This window comes from Trichomycterus rosablanca, chromosome 15 (assembly GCF_030014385.1).
Source record: "Trichomycterus rosablanca isolate fTriRos1 chromosome 15, fTriRos1.hap1, whole genome shotgun sequence".
NCBI classification, from domain to species: Eukaryota; Metazoa; Chordata; class Actinopteri; order Siluriformes; family Trichomycteridae; genus Trichomycterus; species Trichomycterus rosablanca.
This window is the reverse complement of record NC_086002.1, coordinates 25,925,315-25,947,466: the sequence shown is the minus strand read 5'-3', so window position 1 is coordinate 25,947,466 and position 22,152 is coordinate 25,925,315. Positions and strand designations below refer to the sequence as shown.

At 38.7% G+C, this 22,152-nt stretch overlaps 3 protein-coding genes and 1 long non-coding RNA gene across 4 annotated transcripts; all 4 read right to left on the bottom strand.

Annotated features, from left to right (window-relative positions):
• Positions 1–3,817: 3,817 nt before the first annotated feature.
• Positions 3,818–9,973, bottom strand: LOC134329150 (uncharacterized). Its single transcript, XR_010014805.1, has 3 exons — positions 9,604–9,973; positions 5,063–5,193; positions 3,818–4,974 (listed from the first exon to the last, which is right to left on the bottom strand). It is a non-coding gene; the product is annotated as an uncharacterized LOC134329150 (long non-coding RNA).
• A 2,869-nt stretch (positions 9,974–12,842) lies between these two features.
• On the bottom strand, positions 12,843–13,253 carry LOC134328925 (histone H3). The gene has a single exon (XM_063010167.1). It carries the CDS (start codon positions 13,251–13,253, stop codon positions 12,843–12,845), a length of 411 nt encoding a protein of 136 aa, XP_062866237.1.
• A 688-nt stretch (positions 13,254–13,941) lies between these two features.
• LOC134328987 (histone H2A-like) lies at positions 13,942–14,330 on the bottom strand. Its single transcript, XM_063010224.1, has one exon. It carries the CDS (start codon positions 14,328–14,330, stop codon positions 13,944–13,946), a length of 387 nt encoding a protein of 128 aa, XP_062866294.1. The 3' UTR covers positions 13,942–13,943.
• A 564-nt stretch (positions 14,331–14,894) lies between these two features.
• Positions 14,895–15,587, bottom strand: LOC134328837 (histone H1-like). The gene has a single exon (XM_063010068.1). The coding sequence runs from the start codon at positions 15,544–15,546 to the stop codon at positions 14,929–14,931; it is 618 nt and encodes a 205-aa protein (XP_062866138.1). The 5' UTR covers positions 15,547–15,587; the 3' UTR covers positions 14,895–14,928.
• Between the last annotated feature and the right edge of the window lie 6,565 nt (positions 15,588–22,152).

Below are 22,152 nucleotides of genomic sequence, written 5' to 3'. Positions count from 1 at the left end.
CATTGATGTAGATTTGAAAATGACAAAACTGAATATAACATTTCAAGAACAAAACTGTTTGATGTTTATATGAGCTTTGATCTGGTCTGGGTGCAGAGTTTTATATCGGGCGCAGAACGCTGAGACGAACGAGCGAGCGCAGCTACTATGTGGAGCGAGATGCGGGTTTTACCCCGAAAAAATAATAATGAAAAAACACACAAGAAAAGCAAAAGAGAACTTAATATTTTCACAATGATTGGGAGGAAAAGTGTTTCATTCGCGGGACGACGACAGAGAGCGGCACAATGTGTAGAGAGGATCAGTACGTGTCACAGAAACGTCCATTTACATCGTAGCTTTTAAAAAATCTTACTTAACTGATCATTTGTATAAACATGGGACAGAGTTCATGATTTGTTCTAAAACAAAAGTAGTGATCAGTACAAACGGGACATTATTTGAAGATGGGACTGTTAATGATTTCCTAAAAAAAATGCTACAGAAGTCATAATTTATAAAAAAAAAAAAAATAATAATTGTGTGATTTTGATCAAAATGCTACAAATGTGCTCATTCATACAAAACCGTCAGGAACAATATTTACAAAAATATCAGAGATGTGATCACTCTGACTTTCAGAAATAAATAATGTTACATGTTTAAATATGTCTGTGTTTCCTGCCATGGTACATCATTGTTAATAATTACTGCAAGAAATAATTAACATGTGATCAGACAGTCTCTTCACATATATGAATATTTATTATTATTATTAATCATAATATTATCATTAAAGGTGAACCATGCAACCTTATGTTATTCAGGAAGTTTGTATCCTACAAGTAGCCCTTTGGCTTACTCAGTACCCTTAAAGTAGCCCTCTGTTTCAAAAAGGTTGGTCACCCCTGATTTATTTTTGAGGAATTTCTCATGTTTATCTACAGCTGAATGTTAATAAAAGTGCCTGTATAACATTTGGAACATGTAGCTTTGTCTCAGAAGTGTCTTTTTGTTATTACCGTTTGGGATGAAAAAATATCGAGATATATATCGTATATCGCCATTCAGCTAAAAAATATCGAGATATTATTTTTGATCCATATCGCCCAGCCCTACTAGGAGCTCATGGGCCCCAGTGCAAAAAAAAAATGTTGGGCCCCCTCAACAAATTGCATATGCTGAAAGCTGATCAGAATGAATTAAAAGTCACTCAGAAATTACACTTCAAGTCCAAATTCCTGCCTCTGGTATTTTTACTGCACAGTTTCAGTTATTTTAATTTTACTTAACAAAAATATTGTAATATAATAATAAGGACCTGGCGAGTGCAGCCAATGGTAGTGAGGTGAGAGGTTAATGTTGTGGAGACCCACCTGCCATGGGCCCCGGTGCACCTTCTGTATCTGCCGTAGTTTTTCCTGCCCTTGTAATTCACACAAGAACTATTTTTGCTTAAAAATGTTTCCTCTCACCTGTCATGTAATGTGAATTACACATCTAGTGTCTGGCCCTTTAACAATGTTAAGTGTACTATAGTGCGCAGGGAGCGAGTGTGTAGTGAAGCTATCAGAAGTTCTGTTCATCAGAGTTCTGCTTCATGCACTTTTAAGAAATGAAAATTACCACAGAGACGCAAATTTACGTGACACAAACAGCTCAATAAAAATAGTTTGAGTAAAAATTTTTAATCTCGATTTTTTTTTTTAAATCGCGATTAAAAATTGTAACGCTTTAATTACCGCGATTAACGACAGCCCTAATAATAATATAAACTAATTCATGAGACACACATCAGGGAGCTCAATCTGAGAACATCAACTTAACTTTTGCTGTGGTCATTTTGCAGGCTAGCGTGGAGAGCAGAAACGGAATGTAAACATGAAGTGGCGTCAGGGAGCCAAATCCCCCCAATCTCAATCCGCTCCCTACTCACTCCCCCTCTCCACTCCCCCTCCGTTTGCGCGTTCACGTGGAGGGTCCCTCTGTAGTGGAGTGTTAGTGAGGAGGGAGCGGATTGGGAAAGACCGCATGAGGTACCGTACGGTGCTCGAGTGGAAAACATCGATTTCATATCAGTTCACAATGCTCATAAATAAAATTGTGTTTAGGAATGTGTAATATATAAATGGACAACGCTTGTGTTTGTTGGTAGCTTTTGCAGGTGTGTGTGTGAGAGAGAGAGTAAAAAATGTAAGTAAAATAGGTGGATATGTCTCACCTGGACTGCTAGAGCCATTAATTTTGTTAAATTGGGTGTTAGGGTCATGAATGAGTGATTAACTAAATAAACAATGAATACATTAAACAAATAAATAAATAAAAATTGAATAAATAAGTTCAGATTCTTCTGTGCTGAACAATACTGACTTATAAAGTCTTTATAAGTGACATCTGTGTTAAAAATGTGTTTGTATATTCCACTGTATTGTGAGAAATGGGAAGTTATAAGTCATATTCTGCTAAAGCATAACGTTTCATAAACATATTTCAAAGTCAGACACATCTTGGTTAAAGTGAAAGTGGTCTTAGCTGTGTATCAATAAAAGCCAAATAAGTGAAATAAGACATTTTATGTTTCAGTGTTAGCTGTGTTAAAGCCATTTCTAAGTTAAACATTAAAAAGTGCATCTTTATAAAAGAGATGTATCAGATATATATATACTGTATATATATATAGTCCAGGAAGGAGAGCTACGCTATCTACGTGTACAAGGTCATGAAACAGGTCCACCCTGATACCGGGATCTCCTCCAAGGCTATGGGCATCATGAACTCCTTCGTCAACGACATTTTCGAGCGTATCGCTGGTGAGTCCTCTCGTCTGGCTCACTACAACAAGCGCTCCACCATTACCTCCAGGGAGATCCAGACCGCCGTGCGCCTGCTGCTTCCCGGTGAGCTGGCCAAGCACGCCGTGTCCGAGGGTACCAAGGCCGTCACCAAGTACACCAGCTCCAAGTAAAGCGCCTTAGTCGCTCTGGCAAACCAACGGTTCTTTTAAGAGCCACCCATCTTATCAAGTTAAGAGAATTTTCCTCTTTTTTTAAGTATTATATTCGAATATATTATTCACACTGCATTTCGGTAGCTTTCCATGTTTGTAATACCTTATCATCTTTTATTTATTTATTAATATATTACTGTTTTTGGGCCCTGACTGCCACTATGTGGTGAGTTTAGAATAACACGCAGAATCAAATCTCACTGTACTAAGATAGTATGACACTCAGAGCTGTAGAGAGAGACTCCTTGATCTCTCCGCCTCGCGGTCACGTGGTTCATGTGCCCCTTGACATTAAGTAGTAGAGACAATATACAGTACAGAGATTAAAGAGGTTTTTTTTGCATAGGAGTTGTTTTTTTGCATAAACTAACCTCCCTTCACTTTCCTGAGGATTCATAATAATAATAATTTTGGTTAAACACTAAGCCATGTGGCTGGATTCATAAGGTTTACCTGCACTGAATGAACACATTCATAAACACACTACTGTACCAGCAACATTATAGTGCAGGTACAGGAAATAGTATTAATTAATCTCTTATTTCATGAGTGATTAATAATCGATTCCTACATGTAATACATGAACTAATTAAAAAATACTCTTTACCTCCAATTGAGTAAAAGTACTAGTATATACCTTCAAATGTATGAAAGTAAAAGTAACATGATTTATTATGGCTCTAATGTTTTATTATCATTTCTGTAACAAGACTCTTGATGAATCAACTCATTTTAGGTGAAAAGACTCGAGTGTCATTCATTAATCTGACACTAATGTTTATTAAAATTATCATAAGAACAAAACACTGATTGGTGTGATCGCTTCACGCTTCCTTTATTTTGACAATGTTACGTTTTTATTCACACATAAACCAAAAGGAACCACAGATTGTTCAGAATGTAGTGGAGAAAAAAGTAAAACATTTGACTACCAAATGTGGTTGAGTTAAAGTAAAAACTCACCCAACTAGTTACATTTACTTAGTTACTGTCCACCACTGCTAATGTATGCCTTACTGCAGGAGCAATATATTAATTATTTTAGTAATTAAGGTACAAGTGTCATCAATTATTCATGAGATTCATACAGGTCATCAGGATAACCATCACAAATATTACCTCATGTCATGTTTGTGGTGCTTAAACTGAAAAGTGGTGCTTAAATATTCCTTATTTAATTTTATGTTCTGTTGCGGATTAAATAACTAAAGATTTGTCATGAAATTAAGCTGACAGTGTAATGGTCAACTATTATCATTAAACAGCATTATGTGGCCCCATTTATATGCATTCTGAGCAAGCGTTGTTCAATTGTTTTATTTAGACACAATGCCGCGCAGCTTATACTGATGGCTTTTAGTCTTTACGTATCATTTGCAGATATTAAACTATCTGTTTTCTTGTGCCTCATGTGTGACAAATTGTCATTGGACTATATGTCCATGTTTAATGATGATGATGATGATGGTCATAATAACAGAAGAAGAAGAAGAAGAGCAAAAATTAAAAAAAATCACAGGATTGCTGGCCTAAAACAAGAACAAATACAACAGAGAAAAAAAACCCACTACTACTAATAGTAATATATACATATATATATTAATTATAAATAACCATACAACAATAAAAAAAAAAAAAAAATCTTTATCTCTGTATCTGTTTTTTCTCTTTCTATTTTAATCAAAGAGCTTTATTAGCGTGACTGTTGTAGTACTAAAAGTATTGCCAAAGCATTAAAAAAACTATGAATATACAAAATAAAACATGTATATATGGAACATTTTCTCTTTGTGGGTTAATTCAGACTGTTCCTCTGTTCGGGTGTATCAGTCCGTGTCTCTCAGATTGTTGGAGGCAGATACATACTGTGCTGTTTCAGTGCTGCTCTCCTTCTCCTCTCCTTCTCCTCTCCTTCTCCTCTCCTAACATGATGCTCTGTTTCTGACCGCTGTTGTTTGTGTAGTATGTAGATTCAGATTTGAGTAGCTCTATAAGCATGACAGTAGGAAACAATATTGCCAAATGGTCGGTGTTTTCCTTAGGACTAAAATCAAGGTAACAAGGTAAGTGTACTACATTGTGTGCTCCAGAGCAGTGCTGACCATGGTAAACTGGTGCCATGTGTTCCTGACATCTAGGTTTGTTTTCTTCAGATGTACTGCTAGGGCCAAGTTCTGGCTGTACTGCTCCAACAGGTCTAGGTGCAGCTGCATAGAGAATCATTTATGTAGATATTAAACAGTGTTGGACTCAGACTGCAGTCCTGCAATTCTGTGTTGTGTATTGTGTATGTTTGTCACCAGTTCTTACAGCACTGTTGTTTCTTAGTAGTATATGTGTGTGTTTGAGTAAAATGTATTTATACACACACACACACACACAAATACATAAAAAAATACATACATAAAAGAAAACACATATACAGTTGTAGGGCAGTTGTAGCCTAGTGGTTAAGGTACTGGACCAGTAATCAGAAGGTTGCCGGTTCAAGCCCCACCACTGCCAGGTTGCCACTGTTGGGCCCTTGAGCAAGGCCCTTAACCCTCGATTGCTTAGATTGTATACTGTCACAGTACTGTAAGTCGCTTTGGATAAAAGCGTCTGCTAAATGCTGAAAATGTAAATGTATGAACGTAACAGCTACATGACATGTTGTTTGTGTGTTGTCACATTTTGGCCACCAGATGGGAGCCACGCTCACTAATTGTCTATTGGTTTTCCATAACATTATAAGTAACTAGTTATATTATGTTACTACTACTACTACTACCATCACCAATAATACTATTATTACGACAACAACTATAATATTAAAAACAAATGGATTATTATGAGTAATTATGATTATTTACAGTTAATATTTTACAATATGTCTGTCCTAAGATGCCTCTAAGTACCCTGTGTTGAGTACCTAGAATAGTGTTTTATTATTGATAGTGATACATTATTCTGAATAATAATTACTGATTATTATTCCTTTTTTTTTGCAAGCTGCAATTTACTGCAATTTACTGCTCCCTCTTCTTTACTGGCATGTTTTTGTTCTGTTACTCTGTTTAGTGCGAAGTAAAACACAGCTACCAAGCAGGACTAGATCGAGTCCAGGGTGCTTAACTGTCATGTAGCAGAAATGGAAGAAAAATATAAACATAACAATTTATAATAATAATGATAATAAGAAGAATATTTTAATAAACTAACATTCATTTCAGTTAGTTCTACATATTTGTGCTGTAAGATCTACAGAACATCACCGTATCAGTTTTAAGTTCACATATACTGACACATTTCTAAAACAACACATGGCTCCAACATTCACATTCTACTGATCTTTCTAACACTCACAAAACAGATTCAAGTCTATTTTAGTTATTTATCTGATAAATCTCTTTTATAAAGATGCACTTTTTAATGTTTAACTCAGAAATGGCTTTAACACAGCTAACACCGACACATAAAATGTCTTATTTCACTTATTTGGCTTTTATTGATACACAGCTAAGATCACTTTCACTTTAACCAAGATGAGTCTGACTTTGAAATATGTTTATGAAACGTTATGCTTTAGCAGAATATGACTTATAACGTCCCATTTCTCACAATATAGTGAAATATACAAACACATTTTTAACACAGATGTCACATATAAAGACTTTATAAGTCAGTATTGTTCAGCACAGAAGAATCTGAAAACGTATTTACTCAATTTTTATGTATTTATTTGTTTAATGTATTCATTGTTTATTTAGTTAATCACTCATTCATGACCCTAACACCCAATTTAACATAACATTAATGACTCTAGCAGTCCAGGTGAGACATATCCACCTATTTTACTTAAATTTTTTACTCTCTCTCTCTCACACACACACCTGCAAAAGCTAGCAACAAGCACAAGCGTTGTCCATTTATATATTACACATTCCTAAACACAATTTTACCTTCATGTTTTATTCACCCTACACCTCCTCCTACACCACTGCAGGTGTTTTAGATGTATATTTTTTTATCCTAACGTGTCTCTAATGCTACTTTCACAAGCACTGAAAGGTTTCTAAAGCTATTTGATTGTTTTATTTCAATTTCACTACAATTTCACTACTTTTACCTAATATGAATTTTTGATCATTCACTGCTCTATTCTCCCACTCTGTCTCATATCCTAGTATGGGTTATTTTTTGGGCTACATTGTCATGTCTCTAATGGCTATCTGTCCCACCTAAGTGTACAATATTAAAAAATGCGACAAATATGGTGATTATAGTACTTTGTAATAGGGTTTAGGGTTGCATAGAAGCCCTGTTGAATTGTGTGTGTGTGTGTGTGTGTGTGTGTCAGAATGCATATAAATGAAGCCACTTAATGCTGTTTAATGATAATAGTTGACCATTACACTCTCAGCTTAAACAAAACTTCAATCCTAACAATAATAACGAGACGATATTTTAAGTGTATCCAGAGCGGTAGAGAGAACAGAGTGGTGACACTCCCGTAGAGAACCGTTGTAATGTTTTTTTTTTGTTTTTTTTTTACTTATTTTACTGGAGTCATATTTTACCTTGGATATCTCTACTTTAACTCGACTACATTCTGTACCTTCTCCAGCACTTACATTAGACAAAATGAACTTGTGCATATTCACAATGAATTCATTAATGTATTACATGTAGGAATCAAGGTTATAATAGTTTTGGATTTTTCATAATAGTTTAGTTTTATTTCGTTGTGACTTTTTTCTCTCTAATTTAGTTAGTTTTAATAAGTTTTTGTAGTGGGTTTGCTAGTTCTTTTTAGTTTTTATTATTTTTTTAATGCTTAGTTTTAGTTTAGTTTTTATTAGTTCTAGTATTAGTTTTTTTTTATACTTTGGGTCATTTTTCAAGTGCAGGATTCAAAAAGGTCAGAGTAAGTATTGTGTAATAAAAACTCAACAAAAGATACCATTTAAAAATGTTTTTCAAATACTGTTGAACAACCAACTGTCCACAAAAACTGTAACAGTCCACAAGATATCAGCCGTAAGTGCAAAATGTGTATAATACTGCTGCTGAAATGTAGTTGTTGACAGTTACCATCTTTCAGCCAGTTATTTAAAATAAGTCTGTTCACATGAACTGGTCAAAGTGAGGATCTTTACCTGTCCATAACCCTGCCACTGAAAACAGGCGCTCATAATATAAATTATTTCTAGATGCAACACCAGTGGTGTAACTAGGAGCTCATGGGCCCCAGTGCAAAAAAAAAAGTTTGGCCACCTCAACAAATTGCATATGCTGAAAGCTGATCAGAATGAATTAAAAGTCACTCAGAAATTACACTTCAAGTCCAAATTTCTGCCTCTGGTATTTTTACTGCACAGTTTTAGTTATTTTAATTTTACTTAACAAAAATATTGTAATATAATAATAAGGACCTGGCGAGTGCAGCCAATGGTAGTGAGGTGAGAGGTTAATGTTGTGGAGGCCCCCCTGCCATGGGCCCCGGTGCACCTTCTGTATCTGCTGTAGTTTTTCCTGCCCTTGTAATTCACACAAGAACTATTTTTCCTTAAAAATGTTTCCTCTCACCTGTCATGTAATGTGAATTACACATCTAGTGTCTGGCCCTTTAAGAATGTTAAGTGTACTATAGTGCGCAGGGAGCGAGTGTGTAGGGAAGCTATCAGAAGTTCTGTTCATCAGAGTTCTGCTTCATGTACTTTTAAGAAACAAAAATTACCACAGAGACGCAAATTTACGTGACACAAACAGCTCAATAAAAATAGTTTGATTAAAAATTTTTTAATCTCGATTTTTTTTTTTTTATCGCGATTAAAAATTGTAACGCTTTAATTACCGCGATTAACGACAGCCCTAATAATAATATAAACTAATTCATGAGACACACATCAGGGAGCTCAATCTGAGAACATCAACTTAACTTTTGCTGTGGTCATTTTGCAGGCTAGCGTGGTGAGCAGAAACGGAATGTAAACATGAAGTGCCGTCCGGGAGCCAAATCCCCCCAATCTCAATCCGCTCCCTACTCACTCCCCCTCTCCACTCCCCCTCCGTTTGCGCGTTCACGTGGAGGGTCCCTCTGTAGTGGAGTGTTAGTGAGGAGGGAGCGGATTGGGAAAGACCGCATGAGGTACCGTACGGTGCCGGCAGCTCACCTAAAACTGCTCGAGTGGAAAACATCGATTTCATATCAGTTCACAATGCTCATGAATAAAATGATGAACACGAAAACGAAGTTTATTCTATCTATAATTTTAGTACGTTCTTGTTAGATTTGTAAACGCCTAATACAGTTACAGTTAGTTATCGTTTTTTTATTTTTTTTAACAGCACCGGGTTTGTTTGGCGAGATCAAGGAGTGTAGCAACTCTCTCTCTACGGCTCTGAGTGTATTATAATATCTTTTTTAAGAGTAGTGATATTTTATTGTGTGTAAGCTCCTAAACTCACCACATAGTGACAGTCGTGGACAAATCGTGAAAAACAACAGTGACCAAAAATAGTAATATATTAATAAATAAATAAAAATCAAGTATTATAAACATGTGAGGCTATCTAGATAAAGTGTGTATGACATATTCAGATCTAATATTTAAAAAGAGGAAAATTCTCTTAACTTGATAAGATGGGTGGCTCTTAGAAGAGCCGTTGGTTTGCCAGAGCGACTAAGGCGCTTTACTTGGAGCTGGTGTACTTGGTGACGGCCTTGGTACCCTCGGACACGGCGTGCTTGGACAGCTCACCGGGAAGCAGCAGGCGCACGGCGGTCTGGATCTCCCTGGAGGTAATGGTGGAGCGCTTGTTGTAGTGAGCCAGACGAGAGGACTCACCAGCGATACGCTCGAAAATGTCGTTGACGAAGGAGTTCATGATGCCCATAGCCTTGGAGAAGATCCCGGTATCAGGGTGGACCTGTTTCAGGACCTTGTACACGTAGATAGCGTAGCTCTCCTTCCTGGACTTTCTGCGCTTCTTGCCTCCTTTGCCGGCGGTCTTGGTGACGGTTTTCTTGGAGCCCTTTTTGGGCGCGGCCTTCGCTGGTTCAGGCATGATACTGCTGTTTCCTCTAGAACAAACTGCAAGTGAATGTAGACGCTCTACACGCCCGCTTTATTAACCCTGCATGCTGAGTAAGCCAAGTTGGAACACGTAACTCTGATTGGTCCAAGGTCCTGGGTTTCTATTGGACAGAGAACATACCGTTCCACGCCCCCTTCTGCCCCATTCACTAGAATCTGTTCTTTGTTGTCTGTTCACGCTTAATCTGAGGTCGATACATGTTTTAAAAACCGAATATAAAAGAACTAATATGTAACTAATGTTTAATGTTAAGAATTTTTTTTTAAACATGTTGTGCCAGAACAAAGAAAGACAAACAAAGAAACAATCCTAAACCCTATTACAATTTACTATAATCGCCATGTTTGTCGCATTTTTTTAAAAATTGTACAATTAGGTGGGACAAACAGCCATTAGAGACATGACAGTGTAGCCAAAAAAAAAACATATTAGGAATATGGAAAGACAGTGTGGGAGAATACAGCAGTGTATAATCAAAAATTCATTTTAGTTCAAATCAGTACAGTTGTAGTGAATATTGAATTTGAAACAAACAAATAGCTTTAAAAACCTTTCAGTGCTTGTAAAAGTAGCATTAGAGACACGTTATGATAAAAACAAAGATCTAAAACAATTGCAGCAGTGTAGGAGGAGGTGTAGGGTAAATAAAACATGAGGGTAAAATTGTGTTGGAATGTGTAATATATAAATGGACAACACCAGTGTTTGTTGCTAGCTTTTGCGGATGTGTGTGTGTGTGTGTGTGTGAGAGAGAGAGAGAGAGAGAGAGAGTTTAAGAAAAAAGTAAAATAGGTGAATATTTACATTTTCAGCAGACGCCTTTATCCAAAGCGACTAATATTACAGTGTACAGTCTGAGCAGTTGAGGGTTAAGAGCCTTGCTCAAGGGCCCAACAGTGATAACCTAGCAGTGGTGGGGCTTGAACCAGTGACCCTCTGGTCACTGGCCTAGTACCTTAACCACTAGGCTACAGCTGGCCCTGAATATGTGTCACCTGGACTGCTAGAGCCATAGATGTTTTGTTAAAGTGGGTGTTAGGGTCATAAATGAGTGAATAACTAAAAAAATACATAAACAATGAATACATTAAACACATAAAAAATGTGTAAAGCAGTGTTTGGATTTGTCTGTGCTGAACAATACTGATTAAAGTCTTTATAAGTGACATCTGTGTTAAAAATGTGTTTGTATATTTCACTGTATTGTGAGAAATGGGACGTTATAAGTCATATTCTGCTAAAGCATAACGTTTCATAAACATATTTCAAAGTCAGACACATCTTGATTAAAGTGAAAGTGGTCAAAGCTGTGTATCAATAAAATCCAAATAAGTGAAAGAAGATATTTTATGTTTCAGTGTTAGCTGTGTTAAAGCTATTTCTGAGTTTTAAAAAGAATTATAAAAAAAAAAAAATAGATTTGAATCTGTTGTGTAAGTGTAGGAGCCATGTGTTGTTTTAGAAATGTGTCAGTGTATGTGAACTCAAATTAATTAATTAATTTATTTCTTTTATTTTTTTATGGGGGGGTTGGACTGGTTTTTTTTTATTTCCCTCTCAGTTCACATGAGTTATGATTTAGGTGTGTGTGAGTGTATCCAGCTTCACCGTAATGTGTTCGCGAATAGAACTGTGAGTGCAATAGATAAAAACTGCCATGGGCGTCTATTTTTTTACTGAAGTGAAACATGGGGTTATATTAGTTTGGGTTAGAAGGAGGTTGGGCTTAAATTGAGCTCAACAGATATCATCTGTGCTGCCTAGGAACACAAGGCGCACCTGGAGGTGATGAACCACACCTGGGTCCTCATGCCTTCAGATCAGGTAGCGAGAACAATGAGTTCCAGCCTGAGTGTGAGTACCAGCCGGAGAACCTGCAAACGGAGACAAAAACCCGTCAGAAATGGGAGTCGGTGCTGCGGGACTCAGGGGGCAAAGGTTAAAGTTACACACACACACACACACAGTGGCGACTGAAACACATGAATTACCAAATTAGAAAAGGCATAATTGTGAATACGGTTGTTTTATTACCATTATTACAATAACCAGTCTTATGGTTAACATTCATTTACATTTTCAGCATGCGCTTTTTTCCAAAGCGACTTACACAATGAGCTGAACACGATGAGCAATTGAGGGTTAAGGGCCTTGCTCAGGGACCCAACAGTGGCAACTTGAACCGGCAACCTTCTGTTTACTAGTCCAGTGCCTTAACCACTGAGCTACCACTGCCCTACATTCAATATTCTGCTCATTCCTTATGCCTTCATCCAGCGTGTTTGCATTCTACCAATGTACAGCCATACTGTAGATTACACTACAATCAGTTAATACGATCTCTGTGTAAAATACAGACTGTGTACACCGTGCAACACCAACGCCACTAAATCCTCCTAACAATTTTTTATATTACATAAAATATAATATAATATTCTATATGCTTTATAGAACCCCATAAACATACACCACTATAAACATTATTAATCATGTGTTATAAGACACCTGTCAATCTTTAATCAGCTGTACTTATGTAACCTTGTTTATAATTGTTGTAAGAACATGTAAAGTACATCTCTACACACACCAAAACATATTAAACAGTTTTTCCTAATATTTATAACTGATAAATATAACTAAATTATAACTCGGAACACGCACACACGATGGAATAAAAAATAAATAAAAAAATGTTATGAAAAGTGCCCATTTCAGTGGAAGCATGTAAGTGGCTCTTAAAAGAGCCTTTGGGGATAACTGGATGGAGTGGGTTCGTTTAAGCACGCTCTCCGCGAATACGGCGGGCCAGCTGGATGTCCTTAGGCATGATGGTCACCCTCTTGGCATGGATGGCGCACAGGTTGGTGTCCTCGAACAGACCGACCAGGTAAGCCTCACTGGCCTCCTGCAGAGCCATGACGGCAGAACTCTGGAAGCGCAGATCGGTCTTAAAGTCCTGAGCGATCTCTCTAACCAGGCGCTGGAAGGGCAGCTTGCGGATGAGCAGCTCAGTGGACTTCTGATAACGGCGGATTTCACGCAGAGCCACGGTACCTGGCCTGTAACGGTGAGGTTTCTTCACACCGCCAGTAGCCGGGGCGCTCTTGCGGGCAGCCTTAGTGGCGAGCTGCTTCCTCGGCGCTTTACCACCGGTGGATTTACGAGCGGTCTGCTTGGTTCTTGCCATCGCGTCTGGAACTCCGCACTTCACGAACTGTAGGACAGAATATGTTAGCTCGCCCAACACGCTCTATTTAAGTACCAGAGCCGCTCCGCGCTCATTGGGCGTCTTGATTACGCTCTTTTCTCATTGGACGATCGTGCTTACGTTAAATGTCGCTTACTGGTCGGCGTTCTGCCGCTGCCTCGTTTCAAAAAACATAATATTTCCTCTATGCTGTTGGCGGGATTTATAATACTTTCCTTTCTTTCTTTGTGCTTTTAGAACACAGCTTACAATCGCATTTAAAGCATATACCTTTTTAAAAAATATATTATTGAATATTTCGTTCATTTTGCTTGTTGTTAGTTATTATTAGCATTATTATTATTTTTGTTTCATGTGTATTACACAAACACGTTTGTTGCACCACTTTTAATCGTCTATATTGTTGGTTTTGTTACTGCAAGTGACCTATAACTTGGCTAATGTATACATATATAGGGATATATGTAAAGATAAGATAGATAGGGAAAAAATAAATCGTACATATTGATTTGTTAATTTTAACGTGATAAATCACGTGTTTTATGCCGTGTGAGTCTATGAAACGATATTACATTTGTTTTGTTTACACATTAGCTGAAGAAATTGCACTTTTTCTGTGGAAATGGGTGGCTCTTAAAAGAGCCTTTTGGTTATAACACGAGAGCGACTTTACTTGGCCTTGGATGGTTTCTCGGTCTTCTTGGGCAACAGAACAGCCTGGATGTTAGGCAGCACACCGCCCTGAGCGATGGTTACACCTCCAAGCAGTCTGTTCAGCTCCTCGTCGTTACGCACGGCCAACTGCAGATGACGAGGGATGATACGAGACTTCTTGTTATCTCTGGCGGCGTTACCAGCCAACTCGAGGATCTCAGCGGTCAGATACTCCAGCACGGCAGCCAAGTAGACAGGAGCTCCAGCTCCCACACGCTCGGCGTAATTACCCTTACGTAGCAATCTGTGAACACGGCCCACGGGGAACTGAAGTCCGGCACGAGATGAACGAGTCTTGGCCTTAGCTCTAGCCTTACCACCGGTCTTCCCTCGTCCACTCATTTTGATGATCAGATGCGTTCGAGGAACAAAACTGAAGTAAACTGGGGGAAGGCTCGAAGCTGTATGATATAGGAAAACTGGCCTCTCTCCTATTGGCTTAGAGCGAAGGCACAGCTGAGCCAATCATAAACGCGCCGTCATGTCTCAGGGAAACACATACACGCCCCCTCACATATTGCCCCCCCTCTCTTCTCCTCCGTTCTTCCGCCCGTGTAATGTATGATACAGAAAAGCTTCTCTTAAGCAACAATTACATTATATTATGTCACAATAACATTTACACTAACAATTACATTATGTAAGGAGCTCATATACGTGAGTGCACATACATATACACATTTATACGCACAGTTTTATGGGGATGTGTGACAAAATCATTATTATACATAAAACAGGACCAGTTATACTTAGTGTTTTTAACTCCTTGCTTATCACTCTCCACAAAATATGTATGTATGAATGGCTGCATGTATGAACAGTTCGCATGCATGCTTATATGTATATATGTGTTTAGGAAACGCGACTCTTTATGGGAAGATATAGGTGGCTCTTAAAAGAGCCGTTTTAAGAAAATGAAGATAAGAAAACAGGAACAAGTTTACTTCTTCTTGGGGGCAGCTTTTTTGGCCTTGGCCGCTTTGGGTTTAGCGGTCTTGGGTTTGGCTACCTTGGCTTTTTTAGGACTCTTGGCTGCCTTCTTGGGGGTCGCCGGCTTCTTAGCCTTCTTGGGGCTCTTGGTGGCTTTCTTAGCGGCAGCAGCGGGTTTCTTGACCTTCTTGGGGGACTTCTTAGCTGCGGGCTTCTTGGCTGTTACCTTCTTGGGCTTCTTTGCAGCGGCGGGTTTCTTTGCGGCCTTTTTCACTTTAGGAGCGGCGGCTTTTTTGACCGCGGGTTTCTTCACCTCGGTCTGCTTCTTGTTGAGCTTGAAAGAGCCTGAGGCGCCGGTGCCCTTGGTCTGCACCAGGATGTCCTTGGTCACCAGGCTTTTGACGGCGAGTTTGACGCGGGAGTTGTTCTTCTCCACGTCGTATCCACCTGCAGACAGAGCTTTCTTCAGGGCGGCCAGGGACACGCCGCTCCTCTCCTTGGAAGCGGAAACAGCTTTGACGATCAGCTCGCCGACGCTGGGACCCGCTTTCTTGGGTTTGGCCGCGGTCTTCTTTTTAGGAGCCTTGGCGGGGGCCGAGCTGGCCGGTGCTGGAGCTTCTTCTACCATCGTTGTTTGAGCTAAAACGGCGCTAAGAAAGAGCGAGTGAAGCGCTGTGCTCTGTTGTACAGAGATTTCTACCTCTTACGAGAGGGGGCGGGGCTTTATAGCACACATGAGAACTGTGTAGACTCAGCTCGACAGCGTCTGTGTGCTTCCGTGACACATGCGCACTTGTGTTTTCTCATGGCAAATAGTGATTAAAATACAAGTCCTGATATAAAATACGAGGTAATAAAGTGCACGTCGGCCGAACATAAGCTCTCTCGTTCATGTAAAAGCCCGCAAAGGGAACCTAACGATGCTCTGTTTCCTTGTGTTCTGCTAAAACAGCACACCGCTCCTGATGCGTAAAGCGACGCAGCGCACATTTCACATCTTATTACACGTAAAAATATGCCGAGGAAACCCGATCTTCTTGTAGACACAGGCTGAAAAGAGCAAACAAAGCCTTGGTGTTTTCCACATGTATTTATAAGCGGATGTGAGCTTCCTTTTCTACTAGAAAAATAGGCTGTTTAGTGCGAAGTAAAACACAGTTACCAAGCAGGACTAGGTCGAGTCCAGGGTGCTTAACTGTCATGTAGCTGAAAGAACAAATGTAAGAAAAAAGTAAACATAACAATTTAGAATAATAATGGTGATAATAAGAAGAATAATTTAATACACTAACATTAATTTCAGTTATTCCTACATATTTGTGCTGTAAGATCTACAGAACATCCCCGTGTCAGTTTTAAGTTCACATATACTGACACATTTCTAAAACAACACATGGCTCAAACATTCACATTCTACTGATGTTTCTAACTCTTACAAAACAGATTCAAGTCTATTTTAGTTATTTATCTGATACATCTCTTTTATAAAGATGCACTTTTTAACGTTTAACTTTTTTAACACAGTTAAAATACAATGTCTTATTTCACTTATTTGGTTTTTATTGATACACAGCTAAGATCACTTTCACTTTAACCAAGATGTGTCTGACTTTGAAATATGTTTATGAAACGTTATGCTTTAGCAGAATATGACTTATAACGTCCCATTTCTCACAATACAGTGAAATATACAAACACATTTTTAACACAGATGTCACTTATAAAGACTTTATAAGTCAGTATTGTTCAGCACAGAAGAATCTGAAAACTTATTTACTCAATTTTTATGTATGTATTTGTTTATTTAGTTAATCACTCATTCATGACTAACACCCGATTTAACAAAACATTAATGGCTCTAGCAGTCCAGGTGAGACAACCATTTTACTTACATTTCTCTCTCTCTCTCTCTCTCTCTCTCTCTCTCTCTCTCTCTCTCTCTCTCTCACACACACACACACACACACCTGCAAAAGCTAGCAACAAACACAAGCGTTGTCCATTTATATATTACACATTCCTAAACACAATTTTACTCTCATGTTTTATTCACCCTACACCTCCTCCTACACCGCTGCAGGTGTTTTAGATGTATTTTTTTATCCTAACGTGTCTCTAATGCTACTTTCACAAGCACTGAAAGGTTTCTAAAGCTATTTGTTTGTTTTATTTCAATTTCACTACAATTTGACTGATTTGACCTAATATGAATTTTTTGATCATACACTGCTCTATTCTCCCACTCTGTCTTATATCCTAGTATGTGTTATTTTTTGCCCTGTTGAATTTCTTTTTTTAGCATGTTTAAAACTGCAAAATTATTAAAATTAAACTTTAGTTACAGAAAATATGTGTAATACATCAAATCGATTGTGGATTAATTTACTGAGGCAAAACTACAGTGGCTAAGAATTGCAAAACAAATTAACAATTTAGAAAACAAAATTACAAAAACAAAAACAAATTTACAAGAGCTGAAACACTTTTACCAATGCCGAAACAAATTTACAAACGGCCGATCTGATGGAAAGGGTAAGTACAATTCACAGGAAGTGCTCGTTGCTTACCTGCTGCCAATCAAACTGTTTTGCAAGGATGAAGTGAACAGAGTTTGTGATGGTAACACTAAACAATAGTGATGTGCAGATGAAGCCTCATTAAAGCTTTTGAAGCTTTTCCTGATTGTGCTGAAAAGAGCTGAGTGGGGGAGGAGGGGGGTGGTTAGGGTTGCACCTATAAAAAATATAAGGTGTCTTACACAGTCATGAGAACATTATCAAAATGTTTTATTTAGGGTGTTTAACATATATTATTTTAATTCTTTATAATAATAAGTCAGAACCATATTTTAGACAAAACAACGCACTCTGCCCACTGTGCTACTCATACAGCGGTGTATTAAACAGGTTGTTATGCTGATAAACCTGCTCACACACACCGTTACTAAGAACACTTTCTAATTCCCACGATAGCAGCAGTATCCTTCTGTTAATACATATCGCTTTGTCTCCCATTGATAAAAATACGGAACGAAGCTTGTCCTGTATCATTTCAATACTGAATGCGGCGTTTAGTCTCCAAATAAAGAACGATTCTGTATTTTACGGGGCGGTTGGTAACGCTAGTTTGACTGCAGGGGCAGAATCGCCCCAGAATGCTCTCATAGACTCTCATGTTAAAGCTCTTTTTTTCGTATTACAGGAGCTATAATGCATTTTGAATGATCTCCGGAGGGGCTCGCACATACGTGCCTGCGTCACACGTAATCGTTCCTTATTTGGAAACTAAAGATGATGTTCCGCATTTTTATCAATGGGAGAGAAACGCTGCAGATTAGACTGAGACGGGGTGATATGTATGAAACAGAAGAAAACAGCTGCTACCGCGGGAATTAAAAGGGGTTCGGTTATTATTGTAAGTAGTGTTCACTTTTAGTCTTAGTAACGCCGTGTGCAGGGCGAAAGTAAAGTAACAGGGTCAGTACTTTTCTCACTGCCCCCCTAAGCAACGCAGTCCAGAACAGGGCTGCATGTCTGTGTGATGGATCATGTAAAAACGTTGTTTACACTATTGAGAAAATTTTTTACATGATGTTCTTTATGCATGTTGTTTTACCTAAAATATGGTTTTGATTTATTATTATAAAGAATGAAAATAATAAATGTTAAACAGCCTAAATAAAACTGTGTATGACCCGTTATATTTTGGGTTGCACAGTTCTGAAAGTTGGCAACTCTAGTTGGAGCAGCTAGCACCTAAAATAAAATGCTGATGAAGACTGAATTAAATTGTTAGTGTGAAGGCTTTACTTCATTTTATGATTAATGGTAAAGCTGGTCTCTCTCCATGTTCAAAGTTATTTGTGAGGGCAAACTGACAGATGACTTAAGATGTTAATTATTTAAGCATTAATTTACCCATTCAACAGGTCACCTTGGCCATCATCGCAACAATTGCCCCCCCTGAGAGATTTGGCAGGAGCCGCCACTGTTTGACTGTCTCTTATATAGTCAGTGAGATAAAAGCACCAAAGCTTTGAATCAGTCCCGCACATTCCTGCTGGTTTAATACAAGCTCCGATACACTGAGTCGAGTGTTACAAAAGTGAAACAAGCTTCAAAGCCTCGGTATCAAATGTTCCATCCCTAATAAACAATGTTCTGTCTATTTTGTGTTAATTATTTCAGCCAGTTGGCCACTTTTGTTTTTCTTGTGTGAATTCCTTAGATGTTTAGAGAAGCGGACGGTAGATAGAGATGCACAGGCCATGTCTAAACGTCTGCACAAACAATCTTCCTACAAGAAAAACAAAAGTGGGTCAAACTGTGCCAAATCAATGTGCGGATCATGATCCGCCGAAGAGCTGACCCCGCAACCGAGCGGGAAAAAGGCCCAGGAGAAGAAGAAGATTGTCATGTGTTTGTAAATACATCTTTTCGGATGCAACAACTCTTTTTATATGTGTGTTCAGTTTTAATCTGAGAAGCAGCCTTTGAAAATGGGTATCGTTGAGTGTCATCTTTGTCTGAAGTACCTTTCGTGGTTGACCCAGCACCTAAAAAGGATTTGCAGTTCTCCCAGGGGCTTTAGTAAAGTTTAGTACTTGAAATTCTAAGTGCTGACCTTAAGAAAACATGGCAAGTCTGCATGGATTTTGCTCGAATCGTTGTCCAGAAAAAAAATACTTTGGAATGCCTGAACGGTTCTAAATTTGAGTATGTTTATCTAGAGCCTCTGATGACAATGTAGCCGAAATTTCGGACTCGTCTGACCTTTCTAGAGCCTGTTTGGACACGTTCCAATTCCAATATATTCCCATTCAAATCCCATAATAACTTTTTGGACACCACTTGGGCCGTTTGACTTAAAACTCAACTATGTGGGCAGTCAACACCTCTAGAAGTAGTCTGAAAAATCTGAAAGCTCTAGGTCCACATGAAGATTTTTAAGGCCTTTCAGTATTTCTCCTCCTTCACTGAGAAAGGCATAAGGCCAAGGTGCAAGTCTGCATGGATTTTGCTCGAATCGTTGCCCCAATAAAAAATACTTCGGAATGCCCGAACGCTTCCAAATTTGAGTATGTTTATCTGGAGCCTATGTCGACAATGTCGCCAAAATTTCGGACCCATCGGACCTTGCTACCCCGTTTGGACACGTCCAAATCCCAATTTATTCCCATTCAGATTCTTACACGCTCTACGTAACACTGCTTTGAAAGGTCCGATCGACTCAAAACTCGAATGTGTGGGCTGTGGACACCTCTAGAAGCAGTGTGAAAAATCTGGAAGCCCTAGGTCTACTTGAACATTTTTAAGGCCTTCCTGTGTTTCTTTTGCCTGACTTTGAACCATTTCTAAAGGTTCCAGAACCTCTAGGACAACAAAACTTGTTTGCATTACAAACTACGAGTTTTCCCGAGTGTAACCATACCAAATTTGTCTACCTAAGTGCCCAATAAACATGTTAATTTAGTAGCTAAACGTTATAAAAACGTTAGCTCAAGCTGCTGGTGTCAAACAGCATCTACTCATCGAGACAAATCTATTGATATGTGTATCTTGCATGTTGATCACCGGGAAGTATGAAAAACGAGTGTCATTAGCATTCGGTTGCTAACAAAGGCCTCATAGGCTTGGCGGGAATAAACAGTCAAACACTGACACCGGGACTCGATTGAATCGTAATCTAGGAGTCCTCCCGAGTGCATGGGTACCAAATTTGTCCAACAAAGTGCCCGATAAACATGTTAATTTAGTAAAAAAATTAATTACATAATAAAAAACGGGGCGATTTTCGGCAATTTCCAGCGGAATTAGCTGCCGTTTCTGGTGTCAAATGACATCTACTCATCAAGACGAATCCATTGGTATGTGTTTCGTGTCTGTAGACCCTTGGGAAGTGTGAAAAATAAGCATTTGGGCCTTCACTACTGTATGCTGCTTATGGGACCCCACTCAAGTATTCAATATATTGCAAATGGGATGACTTTTCACTGTCCAAAAGCTGTATATTTTTCATGCCTTTATTATACTGGAAATGGGATGAGTTTATTTTTATTTTTATTTGGTCCAAAACCAGTATAATATGACCAAAACCCTTAAGAGATTTTTTGGTCCAATTTTTTTCTTTGTTTCTCTGATCTTTTTCAAACTTGCACCATAGGTTGGGGAGGTGGAGACTTAGAGAGGAACGCAGATTTGGAAGTCCTACCTCGCTCATAGGTAAAAAATATAGTGGCGGCTGCTGGTCTTTCAAAGAGGGGAAGCTCATTGTCGGCTTACATCATAAAATTTGTCAATTTATTTATATATAAATGTATAAATTCTCCCCTTTGTTAGTTTTCAAGAAAATGGCCTGAAATGGGTTGCAGTTTGTCTTCCGACTTCACTCGCAAAATCCGCGATGGTACTGAAGCTCCCAGCGACAGCTGTCAATCAAAACGGGATTCAGCCTTTCGACTGATCCTCCAATCATCTTGCAGAAGCTCAGCGTCCAGACCCGCCCACAGCTCATTCACCCCCAGAGACGCTCAGCGTCCGGGGGCGGGACAAAATCGTGGCATTTATCCAATGACCGGCAAGTTTCGAAGTCCCGCCCATGCAGCCCCATAGAAGCAAAGAGACGCTCAGCGTCTGCGGGTAAATGCATGAATGTATGAGTTAACAAAATCGAGTCGATTTGTGATAAGTAGCTGATTCTGAATGAACTCGTCTTCAAGATGAACGTGTTCTAACGCATTTGTAGTCAATGAAATGTTAACACAACTGTACATATTTGACCATTTAATTTTTGACATTTTAGGGGAAGCTGAGCCTCCCTTGCAGTCTTACAGAAATCGCCACTGATATATATATATATATATATATATATATATATATATATATATATATATATATATGTGTGTGTGTGTGTTTGTCAAAATTTGCTTATATAATCATAAATAGACTTATCCCATTTGCAATATATTCTGAATCTCACTTGCGATATACTGTAATGATATAGGATCTCATTCCAGTTGCGACATAAGTCCTACTTGCAATATACTGTAGTAATACATGTCATCCCATTTGCAATACAGAAATACAATTCTGGGGTGGCAGAGCCGGACGGGTTGCGGGCCCCTGCCGGCCTCGGGCCGGGGACCCTGGGTACCGAAAGCAGAGGCGATCTGAGGCCCAAAATACGGGGGGCCCCACGCACAGCGTCCGGCAAAAGGCACGTAATAGATTGCTAT